Source organism: Thunnus albacares, chromosome 12 (assembly GCF_914725855.1).
Source record: "Thunnus albacares chromosome 12, fThuAlb1.1, whole genome shotgun sequence".
Taxonomy (NCBI): Eukaryota; Metazoa; Chordata; class Actinopteri; order Scombriformes; family Scombridae; genus Thunnus; species Thunnus albacares.
Window position 1 is genome coordinate 31,166,504 of NC_058117.1, and position 24,405 is coordinate 31,190,908.

The 24,405-nt window shown below is 38.1% G+C and overlaps 1 protein-coding gene, 1 long non-coding RNA gene and 1 pseudogene across 2 annotated transcripts; all 3 read right to left on the reverse strand.

Annotated features, from left to right (window-relative positions):
- Positions 1–524: 524 nt before the first annotated feature.
- On the reverse strand, positions 525–5,413 carry LOC122994493. The gene is made up of 5 exons (XM_044369209.1): positions 5,234–5,413; positions 4,818–5,141; positions 2,848–2,883; positions 1,018–1,326; positions 525–906 (listed from the first exon to the last, which is right to left on the reverse strand). Exons 1-5 carry the CDS (start codon positions 5,274–5,276, stop codon positions 740–742), a joined length of 879 nt encoding a protein of 292 aa, XP_044225144.1. The 5' UTR covers positions 5,277–5,413; the 3' UTR covers positions 525–739.
- Positions 5,414–10,340: 4,927 nt separating this feature from the next.
- On the reverse strand, positions 10,341–11,555 carry LOC122994499. Its single transcript, XR_006406609.1, has 3 exons — positions 11,516–11,555; positions 11,309–11,383; positions 10,341–10,358 (listed from the first exon to the last, which is right to left on the reverse strand). It is a non-coding gene; the product is annotated as an uncharacterized LOC122994499 (long non-coding RNA).
- Positions 11,556–14,646: 3,091 nt separating this feature from the next.
- On the reverse strand, positions 14,647–24,256 carry LOC122994479 (annotated as a pseudogene).
- Between the last annotated feature and the right edge of the window lie 149 nt (positions 24,257–24,405).

A 24,405-nucleotide genomic window follows, 5' to 3' on the forward strand; every position in this document is an offset into this window, starting at 1 on the left:
TCTTTTTCAGCAAAAATACAAGTGCACATATACACATACACATATGTTGATGTGAACCAAGTTAATTTTCTCACATATTCCACCTTAATTATCATAAAAAATAAAAATTAAATATCTATAAACTTTTCATTGTATCTTCCTGTACATTTGTTTTTAGCACTATGTGAAAGTTTACTGAGATCTACTCACGACAAGAGTCAAATTACTTGTAGGTATCAATAAACTTGGTCAATATAGTTGATTCTGTGTCTGATTATTTAGATTATTTGAAGCCAAACTGAGATCAATAAAAACATGGATGATTATAAAAGACAGAAACTGTGATGTTTCAGTTTATTGAGAATGTTTCTCTGAATGACTTTGATAAACCTGCCACCCTCTGTATAATGTATTAAAAAGAAAATGCACAAAAAAGAAAACATAATATGAGCACTTCAATATCTACCAGGTAGCTAATATTTTTACTTAATTTTACACTATTATACAAGTCATGATTAAAATTGGAATTAAAATACAGGATCAAGATATTAATATTCTACAGAATGTATACTTAGTAACTGTAAATATACTGTATTTATGTGTATGTGTGTGTATTTATAGTTTTAGGACAACTGTGTCTTAAACATAAATTTACAACCAACCACAACACGTCATAAGTGACATTTGTGAACACTGATCAAAGTGATAAATGAGATGAACTGATGAAATGTGATGGTGAGAAAAGGTGAGCAGAAAACAGTCAGTCAGCATGTGTGCAGTTGGTGGACGGTCCCTTGTTTCTGAGGATCAGCAGCAGAGAGAGTCCACAGCAGTACACCAGACTCTTCACTATCAGCACTGTGTACAGCACACAGAGCAGCTTCACCTGGTACTGAGACGGGACAGGTGGAGGAAGAGCAGAAACCTCTGAAACAGAAAAAAAAAACAAATGTCAGTGCTCTGCTCCTCTGCTCTCTCTGACAGCGTCTCCAGATGAAGCTGAATCACTGCTGAACACAGTCACCAAGCCTTCATTACCTTGTTCTGTTTGGGCCTCCACTGTTTCCCCCTCGTGCCTGACGTAGCAGCGGTATTTATATGTGTAGAGAGCATCCCGATCAACCACCCTGATGGCGACGGTGCGTCCCGGCTCTCTGAGCTCCAGCTGCTCTCCCTCAGCAGGGGGCAGATCCTCCAGCAGGCCGTTCTTCTTCTGTCTTTTCCAGGAGAACTGGACCAGAGGAGGAGACATGGCTGAGGCCAGACACAGCAGGGAGCTCTTCCCCTCCAGGTGGGCTCTGGATGCTGCTGGGTACACGCTCACCACGGGCTTCACTACCTGCTCATCTGAAGTTTGACAGCAGCAACAAGCAGCACAGACACACATTCACACAGTCAACAGCAGCTTACAGCACTGCACTGCATTCAGTCTGATCCTGGAAACTACATGATCACTAAACTACTCATCAATACACCACAAACATCATCTACTGGACACTGTATCAATAATCATATCAAACTAAAGCATCATGGAAGCTCATCATATGTCATATATAAAGATTAAAACATCATTTACCACTTTATCAATATTTAACACAACAGTAGTTACTAATATAATAGAGTTTATAAAATATAGAATATATCATGACATAACAGCCTCACATAAAATACATTTGCTGATGATTATAGTGTTTTATGTAAAATATATTTACCAACATATACTTTAATTAATAAAAATCAATCAATAATTTTCACATAAGTTTTATCTTTTACTTAAAACAATATTACCACCACCACGACTACCATGTTCAGATACGTCTAATATAATATAATATAATATAATATAATATAATATAATATAATATAATATAATATAATATAATATAATATAATATGATGACGTTTGTCTTAGTGAAATTTAAAGTATAGTTTTATTACTTGGTTAAAATATATTATATTTATGTTACATTTGTAAATGATTATAGTGTTTATATGAAGTATATTTACCAGCATATACTTTACTCTAATCAGACACACAATACATCAATACTTTGAACAACTTTTTAAAGAGTTTTAGCTTTTATATAAAACACAATTACCACAACATGTTCAGAAATGTAAATAAAATATAATATAATAATATATATTCTTAATTAAATGACAACATGTAAATTATCTGATTCATTATATTTTCTATCAAACACTTTCTAAAATATTTTTTTACATTATATATTTGACATCATGTTGATTTCATAAACCAATATGATTTATATTAAATATGGATTAAGATATACAATTATACATTTTATCTATAAATTATATTTAGCTTCATCACACATTTAAAATGAGTTTGCCTTCATGCATTAATTTATCTTCCACTAAAAGACATATTTATCATCATAAACACACAATTATCATGAGATACATTTTACCATTTACAAATATATACTGTATATTTAACACACAATATATTTATCACTATTTGCTTCTAAAATGACATTTAGGAACATTTATTAAATGATGTTTCACATCATATATCATCTTGTTTTTAATAAACAGCAGCTGCTGCTGAATCAGTGAGATTATTAAATACTGTTTATTTGTAACATTACTGATATCAGACTTTTTGGCTGTAAACAAACTTTGATGTGATGCATAAATAAAGAAGAACTTGTGGTGTGCAGTGAGATTTGAAGCTCTTTTCAGGAGTTATTGATTAGTTTTATGGAAGAATGGCTGCATCAAGAATTCTCTACTAAATATGAAAAAACTAACATGTAAAGCCTGAAGCAGCAGAAACTAAAACTAAAAACACATTTTCAACTTGTTCAATAAAACAACTGAAGGAAAATGAAAGTTTAGTCTTACCTACATACAGTTTAGTTCCAGAGCCAAAGATGAGTCCTCACAGTGAATGAGACTGTGACAAAAACCTGTCTGCTGTTGAATGTGTCAGCTGAGGTGAACGAATCCAAATTATGAACCAGTATCATATTTCATCTCCATGATGTGTTTCTCTAATGTTCATATCAACATGACTGTCTCCTCTTTTATTTGATTTTAGCCACATTAACAGTGTGACTATATGGATGCTAATGTCAGTCGGTTGGTCGGTCCACCACTTAAGTGCAGATCCATTGGATCTGATTGTGGATCAAAGGACGGATGGATTGTTCATTAAATGTTGTGCAGACGTTCACGGTCCCCAGAGGATTCAATTATTTATTTGACTTGATTGATTCTAACTTTGAATCTAGCGCCACCAGCAGGTTGACATGTTTGGTCCAGACTGAAATATCTTTTCATCTATTGGATGGATTGTCATGTAATTTAGTAGAAATATTCATGTTCCCCTCAGGATGAATTATAATAACTTTGATCCTCTGACTTTTCCTCTAGCGCCACCATCAGGTCAACATTTAAACTCAACTAAGAACTCATTTAAAATCAAACTGACATTTGTAATGATGCAAATTACTTAAAGCTGCTATAATCAATATTTTTATAATAACCATGATGTGTCAGTGTGTAATGTGTTGGTCGTGGCTCGTAGTGATGAACCTACAGAGAATTATCAGTGACTCTGCAGCTCCTCTCGGCTTTACGGAGCTTTATAGTGAGTTTCAGCTCATTATTTATCTGTCCGGATGCAACTTTACTGTTTTGTTAAATAAAAATATTAAAGTTCAAAAGTTGTAAAGTTCACATTTGAGGAGATTTGTTGAGTATTATGAACTAAACCAAGTTAGGATGACATTAGTACCTGTGCTGCCATGCAGGTACATTTTCATAGGAGACATAGTTTTTGTTTGCTTGTCAATCAATTGTTGTTTAACATTTTGAATCACATAAAGGATTAAATTTCTAATATTAAATGCTGTAGTGGAGCCATTTGTCTTAGAATATGGACAGTAAACATCAGAACCTGTGGTTAAGGTTTAGTTAGGTTTAGGTAAAGATCATGGTTTGGGTTAAAATGACTTCCTGGTTAAAATGAGGGAAGCTGTGTCGTCATGGTTACAATAATAAACACGTGGTTAAAGTTAGGAAATGATGGTGGTCGTGTTAAAAGAAACAAACAGTGTCTGCTGTCGTTTCTCTTGTGAAGACAGTCTCAGCTGCTCACAGAGCAAAATCCATTTACATTTACCACATTTCTGTTGAGGGGAAATTGTCATAAATCCAAGAATTGTGTTAAATCTTTTACTAAAGTGAAATTATCTGTTGAAATCTGCTCAAAGATGTGACGTGAAGAATCCTGCCTGAAGGCTTTTATTGTGAAAGAGCCACAGGAAGTGTTTTCGTTAACAGCAGATTATTATTGTGAAGGAGGAATGAACTTTATTCCAGCAGCAGGTCAAAGAAGACCATTTTTATCTTCATCTCAAACTTTCAACTCTGTCAAACATCTTTTTCTATTTATTATTTTCTCAATTTTTGTTACTAAATCAAATGTTAATAAAGTTTCACTTTTGATCCCTCCATTATTTGTCTCTTTTATCTGTGTTATATTGTTGTTTGTTTGTTTGTTTGTTTGTCTTCATCTTGTTGTATCATTGTGCTTCTGTGTTGCTCCTTTGTTCTCACTGTGTGGAACAACAGGAAACCTGCTGAAATAGCTGATAAATAATATCAATGAAATATAATGTTTAAATCAAAATCCTGACACCAACAGACAAACATTTAGTCCTCAGCTCAGTTTGTTAGTGACTCTGGCTGAGATGGAGGTGAAATATGTGAACCTGGGCTGTGGTTTACTGCTCTCTTCCTGTCACAAACACTGTTTGACATCTGTTCATCTGGAGGTTTTTGTACAGGCTGCAGGGATCATTTCTCACTGTGGGTATCTTCTTTCCAACAGGAGCAGTAGTAGGTGGCTGAATGTGAGAGTTTAACTGTCTGGATCACCAACTCATAGACGTTCTCATTTTTTACAGCTGTGAAATCATTTTTCTGAGAATGATTGTAACCTTTATCTACGATACCATTACTCCTTTTAATATCAAGAATCCTTGTGAATGTGTCTGTGTCTTTCTTCTGGTACCAGAATACATATGTACCACACTGGTCAGTTCCTCCACAGCTGAAGGAGACTTTTTCACCAACTCTCCTGGTCAATGTTAAATCTTTCTGAATCAGGTCTGCTGTCATGGCAACCAGCGCTGTAGAGAAACAGACACACAGATGAAGGTCAGTGTGACAGTGTTTGTTAAAGGTTGAGTTTGTTGGCTCCTGATTGGCTGGAAACACTCACCTGAACACAGACAGCACAGAGCAGCAGCTGGGAGGAAAAGCATTTTGTGCAGTGGTGTTTCCTCTGGTGAACCTGGGGAGAAGTGGCGCTCTGATGCAGCTGAGGCCAAACAAGGACGAGCTGTGAGATCAGACGAGGGCCACGTGGTTTCTAACAGCTCCTCAAACCTCCCATCAGCCCCTGCGGCATACAGATAAGGCTGCTGCTGCTGCTGCTGCTGCTGCTGTGTGGTTTTCCTCTAAGTGGAGGAGCAACAGGCTGCACACAGTTACCATGGAGATGGACGTCACTGACACATCACTGTTTGATTGTTCACAGGTGTTAATGTGAGAATTTATCAGCTCTATTCAAATATTTACAATCATTACAGCTGCATTTAAAAGAAGCAGAAACACAAACTCATATTAGTTTAACAGTGAAAGTGATGGAGAGCAGAGACGGACTGATATTATCTCAACTGGTTTTTAAAATGATTTGACTCTTATTTTTTAATCATATGTTTTCCTCCACGTCTCTGTTTCTCTGTGTGCTTCACTTTCACTTTCTTCATCTTGATTTTAATCTGGCAGCAGATCAAAAATCTGGGACACAACAAAACACAAAAACATTCATGCCCTCATGTGGCTGCAACAACACATTGCTTCTACTACTACTAGTCTCTTCAAACTTTTGTTTTCATGACCCCAAATGTTTATAAAGAGTATATATATATTCTTTCAATTTTCTTTTGACTTGAACACTTTCTTGTGTTTCTGATTCTTTTTTAAAGTGTTTCCAAAGCACATTGAAACTGCCTCACTGTATAAACGGACTTACTACTACTACTACTACCAACAGTTGTTTGTCACATCAGACATTGTGACTTGTCTTAGCAGGAGAAGCACAAGTGTTACTAGTAACAGGAGCTGCAACAATTAGTTGATTTTATTGATGAGTTGATCGTGCAGCAAGGAAGGACTCACACACAGAGAACAAAAAAGAATTCAGACTAATGTCTGGATTTTAAATATTTCTATTTGTTACATTACAGGCCATACAGACAGTGAAACAATGTCCAAAAGTGCATACAGTGCAAGAGTGCAAATGTTTCAGTTCATGTTGGATTTTCCTCAGTGCAAAACCAGACGTGCATGATGAGTCACCCTGTATGTGGGTTACTCTACAGGTGCACTTAATCAGTGATCCAGGGCTTGAACACTCATGAAGCCAATTTCTAGCAGATCAAGTCATTACAAACACATTAGGATAATATAATTCCATAGCATGAACATACTCATACCCATACTGAAATAAAAACATATATATGTTAGCTTTTACACTGGGAATGGCACCCACCGCTGCGGAAAGACAATAAGATATATATCTAATTCTTTATTCAAGCCACCAGAGTGTAACGTTTTAAGGTAGAAGATACACTGATCAGCCAAAACATGAAAACCACTGACAGGTGAAATGAATAACATTAATTATCTTGTTAAAATGTCACCTGTCAAGGGGTGGGATATATTAAGCAGCAAGTGAACAGTCAGTTCTTGAAATTGATGTGTTGGAAGCAGGAAAAATGAGCAAGCGTAAGGATCTGATCCACTTTGACAAGGGACAGATTGTGATAGCTGGATGACTGAGTCAGAGCATCTCCAGAACAGCAAAAGTGGTCCAAGGAAGAACAAGTGGTGAACCTGTGACAGGGTCATGGGCACCTAAGGCTCACTGATGCACGTGGGAAGCGAAGGCTAGTCCATCTGGTCCGATCCCACAGAAGAGTTACTGTAGCACAAATTGCTGAGAATCAATGCTGGCTATGATAGACAGGTGTCAGAACATGCTGACCTCTGTCCACCGCTGAAAGCACCTACAATGGGCATGTGAGCATCAGAACTGAATCATGGAGCAATGGAAGAAGGTGGCCTGGTCTGATGAATCATGTTTTCTTTTACATCATGTGGACAGTGGGCTTGCAACGGTCGTCGATGTTACCGGTGTTACACAGTGTTGGGACAGACACCAATTACATTACTTGCCCACCGTCCATACCATAGTTTTTCTTTTCTTTATACAAATAAAACCCATTCAGTTAAATTTAGTATATCAGCAGCCACATTCATCAAATGAAAACTTTAATTTGAGGACGACTCACTGGCTGCAGCCTGAAGCCCACCGTCACTAACTCTTAAGAGAAAAGAGATGGTACCAAGATGCACTATGGGAGGAAGACAAGCCTGTGGAGGCAGTGTGATGCTCTGAGCAATGTTCTACTGGGAAACCTTGGGTCCTGTCATTCATGTGGATGTTACTTTGACACGTACCACCTACCTAAACATTGTTGCAGACCAAGTACACCCCTTCATGGTGTTGGGCCTCAACCATAGGGTCAGACAAAGGCAGGCCTACATGTAAACTCTGAAGCCTGACCACGAGGCTTTAGAATTCATCATTGCCTTTACATTGTAACCGCGCCTGAAAGAAGCTTTGCTTTCTCCGTGAGCCAGTTTACTAAAGGAGGTAACCCTGTGCACGTGTAATTCCCCTCACCAACTTTGCCCCATGTTCACCCGAACACAATCACCAGATCCAAGAGAGATCCTGTTTGCAACCCACTGTTTTAAGTGTGGCTGCAGAAGGAAAAAAGATTTCTTCACAGAGATGTGGATAACTTCTCTGCTTGGCTGTCTATCAACTGGGTCGACTACCAGCCGCCATCAGCCTTGAGGAACTAAGGACGGCACCACTAGGACCACTCACTGTAGGACCTGTGCTGGATTTTACTGACAGACTGAAAAACACATCGATTCACTTCCAAGAACGATAAAAGTTAGAGGTCGTCTTGGCAGAGACTGTATTAGATTTTGTGTGTTAATAAGCTTGTTGCTTGTATTTTGTTGTGTGATTTGACGGGCCGCCGAGTCCTTTTGCCTGCTATACTCTGAGGAGTATTTGAAGTTGCTGCCTGTTTAGTTTGTTTTCACCACTCTAGACTATTTGTGTTGTCTGCTGTGTTTGTGCCACCGCGAGTGAAAAGTAAGTTGACAACGTGCGTACCGTTCACCGTCCGTATGCACGCTCTCTGTAGATAAAGCAACCACTGCGGTTGTGGGACCCTGCCGAGAATCGTTTTTTCCTCCTCTTTCTTCCCTCTCTCGCTACTAACCCACCCACACACACACACACACACACCCATACACGCACCTCTATTACACATCTGACAGTCAGATAGCGTGTGACACAGAGCCACTCTGCCCCTCGTCATCTGCCATCAGACACGTGTGTTTGATAAGTTGAATTGGGTGAAATCAAGACACCGACCATCGGTTGGCACCATCTTGCTATTGTTGAACAGAAACGCTGCGGTCACATCCTCCATTTGATTCTTACGTGATGTGACTTCCTCCAAAAGTCACGCCAGCCATGTTGGATCTCGTGAGATGTCCTCTCGCCAGATCACATCCACCATCTTAGCTCGCGTGACGTCATCTGGCCAGATCATGTCCGCCATCTTGTCATCCACACACACATGCTTCTGCTTACATGTGGTTGACCGTACACAGCTGCTGTTCTATGTGTATTGTTTGATTAGTATTTGTTGGTAGTATAGTGTTTGTTAATTGAAACATTTGTTGACTTTATTGTTTCTTGTGGAGATTAATGAACACAGTTATAGCTTTAAAGAGAAGTCTTTTGTCATTATTGTGCATATTTATTGTGATAAGTGGCTGATTGAGAGTCAGAACTCTGGATTAAACCGTCACTGTTCACTCGTGGATGCTGACATCCCAGATATCAGCTCTACTAAGTGAACTATTTTGTTTATGAGAGTACCTTATTGATGCCTCGTATTATTACTTAATATTAATAATTTCTTGATTTAATAATTAATCATTATCTCTGATCATTATTATTTATTGCTAATAACCAAACACACTCATGCCAGCACAGACAATGGAAAAGGTATTCCCTGATGGCAGTGGCCTCTTTCAGCAGGATAATGCCTCACTGCCTCACTGCAAAAACTGTTCAGGAATGGTTTGAGGAACATGATCAAGAGTTCAAGGTGTTGCCTTGGCCTCCTAATCCCCCACATCTCAATCTGATCGAGCATTCGTGGGATGTGCTGGAAAAACAAGGTGTAGAGAGACAGACAGAGACTCCTTCCATTTATGTTAGATATATTCAATTGTAATTCTAATATTACAAAATCTACAATAAGAGAAAATGCAGCTTATTTGCAAATGACTGGATATATTACTGAGATTATCACAAAAAATGACAATTGTATAACATGTTGCAAAATTCATTCAAAACAAGATAATTAACTAAAGAAAATGATAAAAATGTAAATTATTTAACCATAGTTATAATTGAATTGTAGTTTTTTTATTGTACATTCAGAAGTTACTCTTTATTGGAAATAAACTAGAGTATCATAACACTACAATAAAATTATATAATCAGTAACTGTTAAGGCTTTATTTACAAATATACTGTGTATTTTGGGGGCATAACGCATTAAAATCAGTACAAATACAAATTTTAAAGAAAAATCAACAAAAGACAAAGATCTTCATAAACCACAAACATGATGATGTTACAGTTTATTGAGAATATCACAGTTATGAATTAAAAAAGACAAATTTAACTTTGCAGAATGAATAAAACACCAATAAACATAATAAAAGTTTGAAAATACTAAAAACTAAGTATATTTCATTTTTATTTTTTGTATAATACAAGTCAAAGCTAAAAGTAGGAAACAAAACAAACCTGAGCTAAAAAAGCAACTGTTAAGGTTTAATTTGTAAATATATATGTGTATATATGTATTTATATATTCAGCACAACTGTATCTAACTTGTGCATAAAGAGAGAAAATGTAAAACCAACCACAACACGTCATAAGTGACATTTGTGAACACTGATCAAAATGATAAATGAGATGAATTGATGAGATGTGATGGTGAGAAAAGGCGAGCAGAAAACAGTCAGTCAGCATGTGTGCAGTTGGTGGACGGTCCCTTGTTTCTGAGGATCATCAGCAGAGAGAGTCCACAGCAGTACACCAGACTCTTCACTATCAGCACTGTGTACAGCACACAGAGCAGCTTCACCTGGTACTGAGACTGGAAGGACACTGACACACACACACACACACACACACACACACACACACACACACACACACACACACACACACAGGTCAGTCTTCTCTCCACACTGTTTCAGTCTGTTCAACTGTGGACATTTCATCACAATATCATCACATTTTCTTCAGTAGAACTTGGACTTTTCCAGACGGGACGACCAGCTTTACATGAAGACAGGGGTCGACTACAGTTTGACTGACAGCTCAAAGGCCCTTATTAAATACAACAAGTCAGGGCCGGACCCAGCTTTTTAGGGGCCCCAAACAGGATTTGATTTCCTGTTTTCAACTTGAAATAACTTTTGAATCCACAACTAACTACATAACTAACTTTATAACAATTAAAATCACTGAAGGATAAAAAGCAAAGTCCAAATACTGTTTAAAAACACACAGGTTACTATAGATTTGAAGTTTTCACCACTTGGGGGCAGAAGAACTCCACAACAAGCTAACAAACTCCTCTCTGACATATTATGGTCTGTCTGCTGTTTGCTGCTGGGCAGGTAGTGTACAGTGGGTTTATCAGAAAACAGCTGCTGCTGCTGGAAACACTGAGACTGAAGCAGACAGGAAATGTGCTGCAAAACCACAACTAGGAGCTAAAAGAGGCTAAAAAGCTCATTTAGTCATTAGATTCATTCTTAATATAAAACTATTGATTAGTGGAGCTTTAAGATATACTCCCTAAACTTGTTCTATCATCCTTGAGGCCTAAAACTGAGTATAGCGCCCCCAAAAGGTGTTATTTGTCAGCCTGTGAAGTGAAAGCTCTCTCAGTGGGACTTGTTGTGCTGTGGGACACTGTAACAGAATCAGGGAGTGTATGTTTAAATCCTTCAATGATGAGCAGAAAGTGAACAGACTGATATGCAGCCCTAACTGCAGCAGGACATTGGAGCTGTCAGAGCATGCAGAGAGGCAGCAGGTGATCTTACAGTCAGCTTGCTGCAGAGCTGGCAGGTCTGCTGGCTCTCTCTCTGGAGGACAGGAGGCTGCTGGAGCTGGAAGCTCTGAAACACAAAAGGAGTCAAATGTTTGGAGTTGCAGTGAGAAATGTCAGTGCTCTGCTCCTCTGCTCTCTCTGACAGCGTCTCCAGATGAAGCTGAATCACTGCTGAACACAGTCACCAAGCCTTCATTACCTTGTTCTGTTTGGGCCTCCACTGTTCCCCCCTCGTGCTTGATGATTCATTGAATAACAAAATCCAAATTAATAATACTATTAATATTTTATAAAATGACAAGTACTGATTTAATAATTAATATATATAATTTAATAATATAGATTTTATATTATAATAGTTGTATTACTTTATTGTTGCTGTTTGTTTTATTATCAGTTTCTCTCATGAAGTTGTTTTTGTTAATAAAACAAACCAGTTTTTAAATTGTGGTGTTTCTGAAATCTTTCATCTTCTTCTAAATTGAGGTTTTTACCTGCAGAGTGTTTAAATTCACACTGTAAGAACATTTTTAACATTCACTTCCTCTCTGCAACATTTAAAAAAATACATCCTACATTTGTTATCATCAATCAGAGCAGCAGAACACAAACCACACTGAGACAAACAAGTCATCTTTACTTGTATTAAAAAGAAAATACACAAATAACATAAGAACACAAACAGTCAGACAATAACACAATAAAGTTTCAAACGTGTATAATCAAGCAACATCAGCAGCTGGTCAAAGCAGAAAATGCTGTTGTTTTTCTCCCATAAACCTCTTTAATGTTTTCACACTAGAAAGCTCCTCACATAGAGGTGATAACCAACTGATGACAGTTATTTCTGCAAATACTTTACCCAAAGGACAATTGGAAATCTGAGCCCAAAAGCTGCTGAAGCCTTTCTTGAGTACATTTATGATTTACTTTTAAATTAATGTTGCAAACATCAGCAAAATCTTCTAGTATCTTTTATTGACTGTAGAAATCCTAAGTGTAATATTTAATGATGCCAAAAATGTAAAAATGAAAAGAAGAATAAGAGTAAAGGCAATAATTATTTTGCTTCTAGCAGTGCAGGGCTCATGAGTTCCTGGATTTATTTGGTTAAAAAGTTATTTTACTGTAAGAATAATTTATTTGCATGACCATGATCTTCTGACAACTGAAGGTAGTTTAGTTGACAAATCCGACGTTCAGATCAGAAAACACTCATATGTGTTATATTTGGAGGATACTGACAAACAGCCCCTTCTGTCATTTATGTATGAGCACTCAGCAATGACAAGTGTAAACTGTAAAGCAGTGATGGAAGAAATATTGAACTTGTTTACTTAAGTAAATGTGCCAATAATACAGTATAAAATACTACTTTACAAGTAATGGTTTTACTTTCAAAATTACAGAAGTGTTATTCGCTAAATGTACTTAAAGTATCAAAAGTAAAAGTACTCTTTATGTAAATTGGCCCCACACACTGTTACATTGATCATATACATATATACAGAGCCTGTGAAAAGTATTCACCACTCTTGAAATGTTTCATGTTGTATTGTTTTAAAACATGGAGTCAAAGGGGATTTAATGTGGCTTTTTGTACACTGAAAAAACCCTTATATGTAAAATGAAAATAAATCCCTATGAAGTGATCTAAATGTATTTCAAATATAAAATACATCATCAGCTTTACTAGTAAAATCTAAATCTGAAAAGTAACTAGTACTTATAGCTGTGAAGTAAATGTAGTGGAGTAGAAAGTAAAATATCTCCCTCTGAAATGTAGTGGAGTGGACGTATAAAGAAGCATAAAATGGAAATACTCATGTAAAATACCTCACAATTGTACTTTATTACATTCCTCCTGTACCTTTGCTAAAAACTCCAAAAAAGAAAAAGTGACAAGACCTCCAGATGTGTGGCCTTTGTTGGTGGCTGGGCTCAGTTTGACTGTGTGGGTGGAGGGCTCAGTGGAAAAAAGGTTTACAGACAACAAGAGAAAAGACTCACATGACAAATGAGAGGGAGGGAAGTTCATGAGTGTACAGCAGCAGGTATGAATCTGTTCTCAGTGGTTATTAGGACTCATATAAAACTGTTGACAGCGAATCAACACTTCCTTTCCTGCAGCAGACGGGCCGTGTGGGTTTCTGCTCAGCAGCCTCCACACTGTTCACTGTGGTTTTTCATTTTATTAACACAATGACGGTTACAACCATCGTTTCTGGTTAAAGAATCGTTCCAGGAACTTCAGTATGAATTCAGCGCTCGCTGTCTCAGTTTTAATCTGTGTTATTAATGTGTGAGAGAAGCAGCTGAAATCCTAAACTCAGAGCTGAGAAACTGACATCATTAAATAAAGGGAGACGTTCAAACTCCTGCAGTCTGCTCAGGTCCCACAGTCTGTACTGAGTTCACAAATAAATCACTCAATTCACTTTAAACAAATCGATGACAATAAAATGGTTGAAACTGTGATTGAGGTGCTGAACATCCTAATAATAATAATAAATAATGCATGACTAATATTAAGAACCCAACTTAAATTATATTTAAGATATTTTTATTAAATATAAAACACAAACAAACATATGTGATATATATTTACAAAGCAACATAAACATCACATGTATGTAAAAAAAACAACTCCTGTTCATTTTTAATGAATAGAGCAAAAAAAATGTTCCTTATTCAGAAAAAGAACAAATGCACATATACATCTGTTGGTGTCACATATTCCACCTTAATTATAATAAATGATTAATTGAATAACAAAACCCACATTCATAATAATATTAATATTGTTCATAATTCCAATTTTCTTTGTATCTTCCTGTACACTTGTTTTTAGTACTATGTGAAAGTTTACTGAGATCTACTCACGACAAGAGTCAAATTACTTGTAGGTATCAGCAAACTTGGCCAATATAGTTGATTCTCTGTCTGATTATTTGTATTATGTGAAGCCAAACGGAAATCAATAAAAACAAGAATGACTATAAATGACAGAATCTGTGATATTTCAGTTTATTGAGGATGTTACTTTGAATGACTTTGACAAACCTGCCACCCTCTGCATAATGTCTTAAAAAGAAAATGCACAAGAAAGAAAAAAATACTATAAGCAGCAAAATCAAGCATCAAGATAACAATATTCTACAGAATTTACATGTTTGTGTGTGTATTTATAGTTTTAGGACAACTGTGTCTTAACCGTAAATTTACAACCAACCACAACACGTCATAAGTGACATTTGTGAACACTGATCAAAGTGATAAATGAGATGAATTGATGAGATGTGATGGTGAGAAAGGGCGAGCAGAAAACAGTCAGTCAGCATGTGTGCAGTTGGTGGACGGTCCCTTGTTTCTGAGGATCATCAGCAGAGAGAGTCCACAGCAGTACACCAGACTCTTCACTATCAGCACTGTGTACAGCACACAGAGCAGCTTCACCTGGTACTGAGACGGGACAAGAGCTGCTGGTGGATCTGCTGATGGAGCTGGTGTCGGAGATTCTGATGGAACTGCTGGTGGAGTTGCTGTTGGAGCTGATGTTGGAGTTGCTGTTGGAGCTGTTGTTTTTGGAGGAAGAGTAGAAACATCTGAAACAGAATAAAGTTAAAAACAAATTAGTCAGTGCTCTGCTCCTCTGCTCTCTCTGACAGTGGCTCCAGATGAAGCTGAATCACTGCTGAACACAGTCACCAAGCCTTCATTACCTTGTTCTGTTTGGGCCCTCACTGTGCCCCCATCGTGCTTGACAGAGCAGCGGTATTTATATGTGCTCCTCTCTTGCTGATGGAGCAGCAGGATGGAGGCAGTGTGTCTCGACTCTCTGAGCTCCAGCTGCTCTCCCTCAGCAGGGTTCAGATCCTCCAGCCGGCCGTTCTTCTGTCTTTTCCAGGAGAACTGGACCAGAGGAGGAGACATGGCTGAGGCCAGACACAGCAGGGAGCTCTTCCCCTCCAGGTGGGCTGCTGGGTACACGCTCACCACGGGCTTCACTACCTGCTCAACTGAAGCTTGACAGCAGCAACAAGCAGCACAGACACACATTCACACAGTCAACAGCAGCTTACAGCACTGCACTGCATTCAGTCTGATCCTGGAAACTACATGATCACTAAACTACTCATCAATACACCACAAACATCATCTACACTGATACATATTTTCATATATATCTTCATCTAGATAAAAGATGACAACACAGAGTTCTGTTCATTAATATTTAAATTGTTACATATAATTCATGAAAAACAATATAATATAAAATATAATAAAATTACATTTGTAGAATGCAGAATATTAACCATCATCATAAAATAGAAATAAATTGTGTTTCCTATATTTTATGATATATATCACTAAACTTTATGCCATGCTTCATCATACATGAGATTGAAAAACTATACATTTGCACAGCAATACATATGTACAGTATATTGATATATAAATGTATCAATCAGTTTTCTTTAAAGTGCAGAATCACCATGCAGCATGGTCCCAATACATTTACAATAAAATAATAATAACATAAAATAAAACAAACACATTAAAAACACATATATATATATATATATATAAAAACTGGTATCACCACATACATGTCTGCAGATAAATAACCAGAAATAACACAGCAAAGATGACAAAGATAATCCAGTAATACATAGTTTGTCCATCAGACAGCACTAACAAGTTTTCAGCTGTAAAATATCCTGCTTATTTCACACTTTGCTCACAATTCTTTAATGATAATAATTAAAAAATCAAATATAGATGTTGGTATGGCCTCCAATTTTTAACATTAGTCAAGCTGCATTTTATATCATATTAAATATATCTTATAAAACACAACATATTTACTTCCATATATACCATAACACCATAGACCATAATATATCCATAATAAAATACAATATATAAGTCCTAATTTGCTGACATTAAATCTGTATTCATAATTTGTACTTTCTGACCATGTTGATGAAATTAGTGATTGTAGTTTTCATTGAAATGTAGTAAATGAAATGACGGACTGAGACTGAGAGCTTAATGAAATCAACTCTGAATCTGTATGAGACTGAAGAATCCTGCTCATCAATGAAATTTACTTAAATTATCTCAAGATTGTGTATAAAAAGTCAACAGATGATCAGAGCAGGAAAATCTTCCACAATCATTCATCTAGAATTTAATTTCTCTCAGGAGAGAGAGAAGAAGTTTCATTGAACAGCAGCTGATGAGAATACAGAATGAAATTAGAATATCAGTGCTGAGTTTCTCTGAGTATTTGGAAGAGTTTAAAGATTTTAGTTTCCAAGAAACATATGAAGACAAACTCCTTTCTGATGCTTATTTAATGATAGAATGGTTGCACAATGAATTCTCTAATTATTATGGAAATCAATGTGTAAATCCTCAAGCAGCAGAAAATAAACTTAAAACTTGTGCAATAAAACAACTGAAGGAAAATGAAAGTTTAGTCTTACCTGTTACAAACAGTTTAGTTCCAGAGCCAAAGATCATGACGTCCACAGTGAAACACACTGTGACAAAAACCTGTCTGCTGTTGAATGTGTCAGCTGAGGCAAATAAATCCAAATTATTAACCAGTATCATATTTCATCTCCATGATGTGTTTCTCTAATGTTCATATCAACATGACTGTCTCTTCTTTTGTTGTATTTCTCTTTATTTCAGCTTACTGAGGTAGAGAGAGGCGAGATCCTGCTACATTTCTAATCAGTCCAATACATGAAACATGTTGTCTGTAAGTTTAATAAAATATGATTTTACATCGGTAGCTGTGAAAATTTAAAAAAAACAAAAAACAAAACATAAATACAGGATATAAAATTCAGCCACTCTGTAGCCTGCAATGGTAAAAAGTGTCCTCCATAAGAATCAAAATACTCTTCCTGACTTGTACTTTATCCTCAGACTGTCATTTGAAGTTAGAATCCTTTAGATTTTGGTCCGTGTTGATAACTTGTGTTTACTGTTGGTAACAGCCAGTGTGTTATAATAATACATCTACTGAAGCTTTGACAGAAAAGCCTTATCAACCACTGGGGGCAGCAAACACACCTTGTCACTCTGTCAGAAATGAATGAATGAATGAATGAATGAACTTCATTTATATAGCACCTTTCATGCACAGAATGCAGCTCAAAGTGCTTTAAAATTCAGCAGCAAGTTTAAAAAAAGACAAGTTTAAAACTGTACACAAGGAGGAAGGGAGAAAATAAGAACAATGAGTGTTACTGTTTATAAAATACCATTTACATAGTTTATTTGGAAGGAAAGCAGGGAGAGTACGTATATAGTAATTAAATACAAATTAGAGAAAATCATAAAAGATTAAAGCAGACAACTACAGCAGCATATTAGGGCCATCATAAGGTAAAAATGAGCTTTGGGAGGGAGGGTAATATTCTGAGAAAAAACTCAGTCTTAAATTTGGGAGAAAAATCTCAGAAATTCTTAAAGAGATTAAAGTTACAAATTTGCAAGAAAAAAACTTGGAAAAGTAGTCTTTTATGATCTGTCGTATTTCTGTAAAAAACATGTACTGTACTGTATACGGATGAGAAAAACGGGGATGTTTTCACAGTGAACTCGTATAACAGTGTTGAGTTAGTCAGAGAGTGACACAGGCTAAATACACATTACAGTGCTCTCACATGTGCTATGAGGCAGAATATATAAAGCTAATATCTGTAACATTAAGGCATTGGTTAAGCAGGTTAACTTTGGATTTCTCTTAGCTAACAGACCACTAGCTAACATAAGAATGTTAGCACACTTCAGAGCAGCCAGAAATCGGTGTGAATAATTTAACTACAAAAACTAGCTTGGTGTCTGGTTAGTTAGTTAGTTATTAGTTAGTTAGTTATTTTCTTTACAAAAGGGAAAGCTGCTACCTCAAATAGAGTAACATAATGGTGTCTGCAGTAGTATCAATATTACTGTGATTTTCTACAGTAACATATGGTTACTGTGATTTCTTACAGCAACATAATGGTTACAGTGATGTTCTACTGTAACATATGGTTACTGTGATTTTCTACAGTACACACACACATACACACGCACACACACATACGCACACACGCACACTTGTATATAGGTACACTTAGCTAGATTAATATTGTGTGTTTTCCTTTTACCCTTTGTTAAATAAATGCTATTGGATATGCCTGTTGTCTGTTTTAACGTTGCACAAGAATGAGTTTTGCCAACCTCTGCTCTGTAAAGAACTTCAAAATCCTTCAACCTTGATTAGCTATTGATGTGGTAATGTTGTTTATACTTATTAAGTTAATTATTACTCAAAGTTCCAAATTGAAAGATTAGTACACTTTGAGACTGAATTGGCTATCTTTTTTCCCTGACTCCAGGGTGGTGCCCGATCATTATTAATTCTTATTAATAATTTTATTGATTTTAGTAATTAATAATTATCTTGATAATCATTAATTATTGCTGATAGCCAAAGTTGTAGCCAAGGTCCAACAGTGATTTTCTACCGTAACATATGGTTACTGTGATTTTCTACAGTACCAAAATAGTTACTGTGATTTTCTACAGTAACATAATGGTTACTGTGATTTTCTACCGTAACATAATGGTTACTTTGATTTTTTACAATACTAAAATAGTCACTGTGGTTTTCTACAATAACATATGGTTACTGTGATTTTCTACAGTACTAAAATAGTCACTGTGATTTTCTACAACGACATAATGGTTACTGTGATTTTCTACAGTACCAAAATAGTTACTGTGATTTTCTACAGTAACATATGGTTACTGTGATTTTCTACAGTACTAAAACAGTTACTGTGATTTTCTACAGTAACATAATGATTACTTTGATTTTCTACAATACTAAAATAGTTACTGTAATTTTCTATAGTAACATATGGTTACTGTGATTTCTTACAGTACCATAATGATTATAGTGATTTTCTACCGTAATGTATGGTTACTGTGATTCTCTACAGTAACATACGGTTACTGTGATTTTCTACAGTACTAAAATAGTTACTGTGATCTTCTACGGTAACATACGTTTGGTGTGATTTCTTACAGTAACATAATGGTTACAGTGATTTTCTACGGTAAAATATCGCTACTGAGATTTTCTACAGTACGAAATAGTTACTGTAATTTTCTACAGTAACATAATGATTACTGTGATTTTCTACAGTAGTGTGTTCACTACTGTGATTTCTACAGTATCATTATGATTACTGTCTTTGTCGGCCTAATACACAATACTATAATGTAAAAATATTTACAGCAATTAACCGTGCAGAAATACAGCAAATTACTGTGGATTTCGCAGCCATTTCTTACAGTGTACCTAAAATATCTGTAATAAACCAACATCGTTACTTTTTCTTAACTTAGATCATCCAGATACAGTGTAATTACTATTTCAGCTTTGCTAGATATTTGATAAATTCAGTAGATATATCTTTTTATGGCCATATTTTATAACCCTACTTTGCAACCTGGAAGAACCACAACTGTGGTGCTGATTTGTATCAAGCTGCATGGGGCAGCTCTGAGGAATTGTAGTTTTTGAAAAAATATTAGTATTTTTCCTTGAACTGGAAGGTGTAAATACTGAATTGAGAGTACATTGAGTAGTTTAAGAGGATGATAAACACATTTGCGTAATCAGATCTTAAATATCTAATTGTTAAATAGTTGAAAATTAATTTTAATCATGTAGTTTCCGGGATCAGACTGAATGCAGTGCAGTGCTGTAAGTCTACCCGACTCAGACACCACCTCCTCGTCTCAAAAGCCGTGCTTTTCCTGCTCCACACAGCCTCCAGCTCATCACCGATGTATCCAGCTGCTCACCTCCAGGTTCCCTGCCTAACGTCTCTGATACGGGGCACACCCACGGCACCACACCGCCCACTACAGCGGAGCAGCGGACGGCTCCCACATTTGCCGAGGGCCAGGTCGAGCGACCTCATGCCCACAGCCATACATGCATCCCCTCATCCTTCATCCCTCGACCCTTCATCCTTCAACCCCCATCACTATCATCTCTCTCTCCTTTCCCTTCCTTTCCTCCCTTTCTCTCTCTTCTTTTCCTCCCTTTCTCTCTCGACCAGTATGCTAAATATCTCCTTCTTCCCCCATCCCTTCATCCCTGGACCCTCATCCCCTCATCCTCACACCCCCAACCCTCTCCCTTCCCCCTCCATCCCGTCCCCCTCCCCTCATCCCTCTAACTCTATCCTTCCTCCTTTTCCACCCTACTTTTACCCTCACCCTCTCGTTTTTCATCCTTACCTCCTTCACCCCCCCCCCCCCCCATTTTTGTTTGTTCTTTTTTGTTTGTTTGTTTTTTTCTAACCCAACCGGTCAAAGCAGATGGCAGCCCACCTAGAGCCAGGTTCTGCTTGAGGTTTCTTCCCGTTAAAGGGGAGTTTTTCCTCACCGCCGTCGCCAAGTGCTTGCTCACGGGGGAATTGTTGGGTCTCTGTTAATTAAAGAGAATGGTCTAGACCTGCTTTACGCTAAAGTGCCACGTGACGACCTCGTCGTAATTCAGCGCTATATTATAGAATTGAATTGAGTTCCCCACCCTTCATCCCTCCAACCCTCACCCCTTCATCCCCCGTGCCTCCCTCCAGACTTTCTATCATTTCCTCCTATATCACTTCGGCTTCCATCCTCCCATATTATCCATAAAACAGCATCTTTTCGTTCTTCGCTTTCTAGCCACAGCTGACATGGCCCACTCAAATCCATCCATTTTCTTTTCATCCATTCTACCTTCATCTGAATCTCAAGGCACCATGGAGGGTGCGCCCTCACTCTTTCATTGCCGCCAACCGACTATATAAAATGCTTCAACACAACGAATCATCTCCAATACAACCATTCATCATCAATTCAGTGCTCCAGTCAGCCTCTATTCCCCCACCACTAGTTCATGACATCAGCGGGCCACGGAGCTTCCTTCTTCCGACCCACTCCATTCGGTTAACTCCAAAGAGCCATCCAGACCATCAGTTTTCCTTTAAACGGTTATCCCACAGTTCGCACTCAGCCCCCACACCCAACCATCTCCCCCTTTTTCCCCCCTTCTTCGACTCCCTTCATGCAGCAGGCTTTGCAGGTCCTGACAGTCTCAAGCCCCATCACAGGCTACTAAAGTCTTGACAGCTAAAGCTCATCGCAGGCCACGCACTTCTCTTCTCACCTCCGACGGCCATCGTACCCATCCAGGTGCATCACGCCTGTCGATACCCACGTACAGTATCCTTCCTTCAGTGGTGCCTATGTTAGGTGCAGTGGCCCTCAGAACCCCACCAACCACGGTCCATGACACCACTATATCCTAAAGCACTAATTGCCATTAACTCCAAAGAACCATCTCAACCGCCAGACCACCCATTTCCATCCATTTCGTACGTGATTGTCCCACAGTTTCCACCAAGTCCTGACACTCGACCCTTCCGGAGACAACCACATTGCCTGTTCTCACAACATACAGCTGCACTGACTCAGTGTCTCTCTCTGTTTCCGGGGTTACAGCAGTTTAGGTGGTTCACCTCCAGTCGGCCACCTCAACTGCCCCCCCTCCACCCTGCTCAATGAACCACGTCAAGTCATCATCGAAGCCCTTCTTTGGGGGCAAAAGAGGTCTTAGTCATCCTCGTTCCCACGCTATATCGTTGCTATCCAAAGGTCAGTAAGGCCGAACCCAGCCTTAAGTCGATGCGCTTGCCCCCGACTTCATCATCATCATCATCATCATCATCATCATCATCCTGGCCTGCCAGCATGCAACGACGTCTGATATTCCCATTCATTCTTTGGAGACAAGGAGGCCACTCCCAGACACCCTCATATTTAACCTTAAGCAAGCAAACCAACCAGCTTGGCTTCTCTTGCCCCACTTTTCTTTTCACGTAAATTCTTATTCGAGCCTTCAGAACAATTCAAACCTACATAAACCAGAGGTTAGCCCACCACGCATATCCACAAGACCCGCTCTCCACCGCCAAACCAGGTGAGTTGCCACATATTCCTGGTTGCAAACCTGCAAGTTTTGCACAAGTCGGCGATTTCTCCAGAACCATACTCCAGCCACATTCTTGAACAAATCTCCGCATGAAGTTCTTTTTGGGGGCTCTATCCAGGCGATGGACCGGAGAGACAGTTCCCCCACTCGAAGTCTCAACCTCTCCCCCCTGTTCCCTCCTACCTCCCTACTGTCGGCAGTCGTCGTCCAGTCGACATACCATACAGCCATCATCGTCCCTTAACCCTCCATTCTATGTTCCTCAACTCTCACACCTCACCCCTTTCCTCTCCCCATCACTTCATCCCTCCATCCCTAATCCTTCATCAGGTTCTCCAACCCATCCATCAACATATCAGCTCTCTTTCATTATCTCAATTAGACTATTGAAATCTAATGTTCTCGGTGTGGTCTCAGTTAGTGAACCTCCTTAAGATAAGGGGAGTTGCGTCGTCATGGTTACAATAATAAACACGTGGTTAAAGTTAGGAAATGATGGTGGTCGTGTTAAAAGAAACAAACAGTGTCTGCTGTCGTTTCTCTTGTGAAGACAGTCTCAGCTGCTCACAGAGCAAAATCCATTTACATTTACCACATTTCTGTTGAGGGGAAATTGTCATAAATCCAAGAATTGTGTTGAATCTTTTACAGATAATTTTAGTGAAATTATCTGTTGAAATCGGCTCAAAGATGAGACGTGAAGAATGCTGCCTGAAGGCTTTTATTGTGAAAGAGACACAGGAAGTGTTTTCATTAACAGCAGATTATTATTGTGAAGGAGGAATGAACTTTATTCCAGCAGCAGGTCAAAGAAGACCATTTTTATCTTCATCTCAAACTTTCAACTCTGTCAAACATATTTTTCTATTTATTATTTTGTCAATTTTTGTTATTAAATCAAATGTTAATAAAGTTTCACTTTTGATCTCTCCATTATTTGTCTCTTTTATCTGTGTTATATTGTTGTTTGTTTGTTTGTTTGTCTTCATCTTGTTGTATCATTGTGCTTCTGTGTTGCTCCTTTGTTCTCACTGTGTGGAACAACAGGAAACCTGCTGAAATAGCTGATAAATAATATCAATGAAATATAATGTTTAAATCAAAATCCTGACACCAACAGACAAACATTTAGTCCTCAGCTCAGTTTGTTTGTGACTCTGGCTGAGATGGAGGTGAAATATGTGAACCTGGGCCGTGGTTTACTGCTCTCTTCCTGTCACAAACACTGTTTGACATCTGTTCATCTGGAGGTTTTTGTACAGGCTGCAGGGATCATTTCTCACTGTGGGTAACATCCCAACATGAGCAGTAGTAGGTGGCTGAATGTGAGAGTTGAACTGTCTGAATCTTCAACTCATAGACGTTCTCATTTTTTACACCTGTGAAATCATTTTTCTGAGGATGACTGTAACCTTTATATTCTTCACCATTCGACATATCAATACGAAGAATCCTTGTGAATGTGTCTGTGTCTTTCTTCCCTACCAGAATACATATGAATTTCTACACTCGTTAGTTCCTCCACAGCTGAAGGAGACTTTTTTACCAGCTCTCCTGGTCAATGTTAAATCTTTCTGAATCAGGTCTGCTGCCATGGCAACCAGCGCTGTAGAGAAACAGACACACAGATGAAGGTCAGTGTGACAGTGTTTGTTAAAGGTTGAGTTTGTTGGCTCCTGATTGGCTGGAAACACTCACCTGAACACAGACAGCACAGAGCAGCAGCTGGGAGGAAAAGCATTTTGTGCAGTGGTGTTTCCTCTGGTGAACCTGGGGAGAAGTGGCGCTCTGATGCAGCTGAGGCCAAACAAGGACGAGCTGTGAGATCAGACGAGGGCCACGTGGTTTCTAACAGCTCCTCAAACCTCCCATCAGCCCCTGCGGCAGACAGATAAGGCTGCTGCTGCTGCTGTGTGGTTTTACATTTCAGTTTAATAAATAAATTGAATTTCCTGCATCATCTGATGGTATCATGCATTCATTGACGTTCTCTTTTAACCCTGAGTTTAGACACATTTCCTCAAATA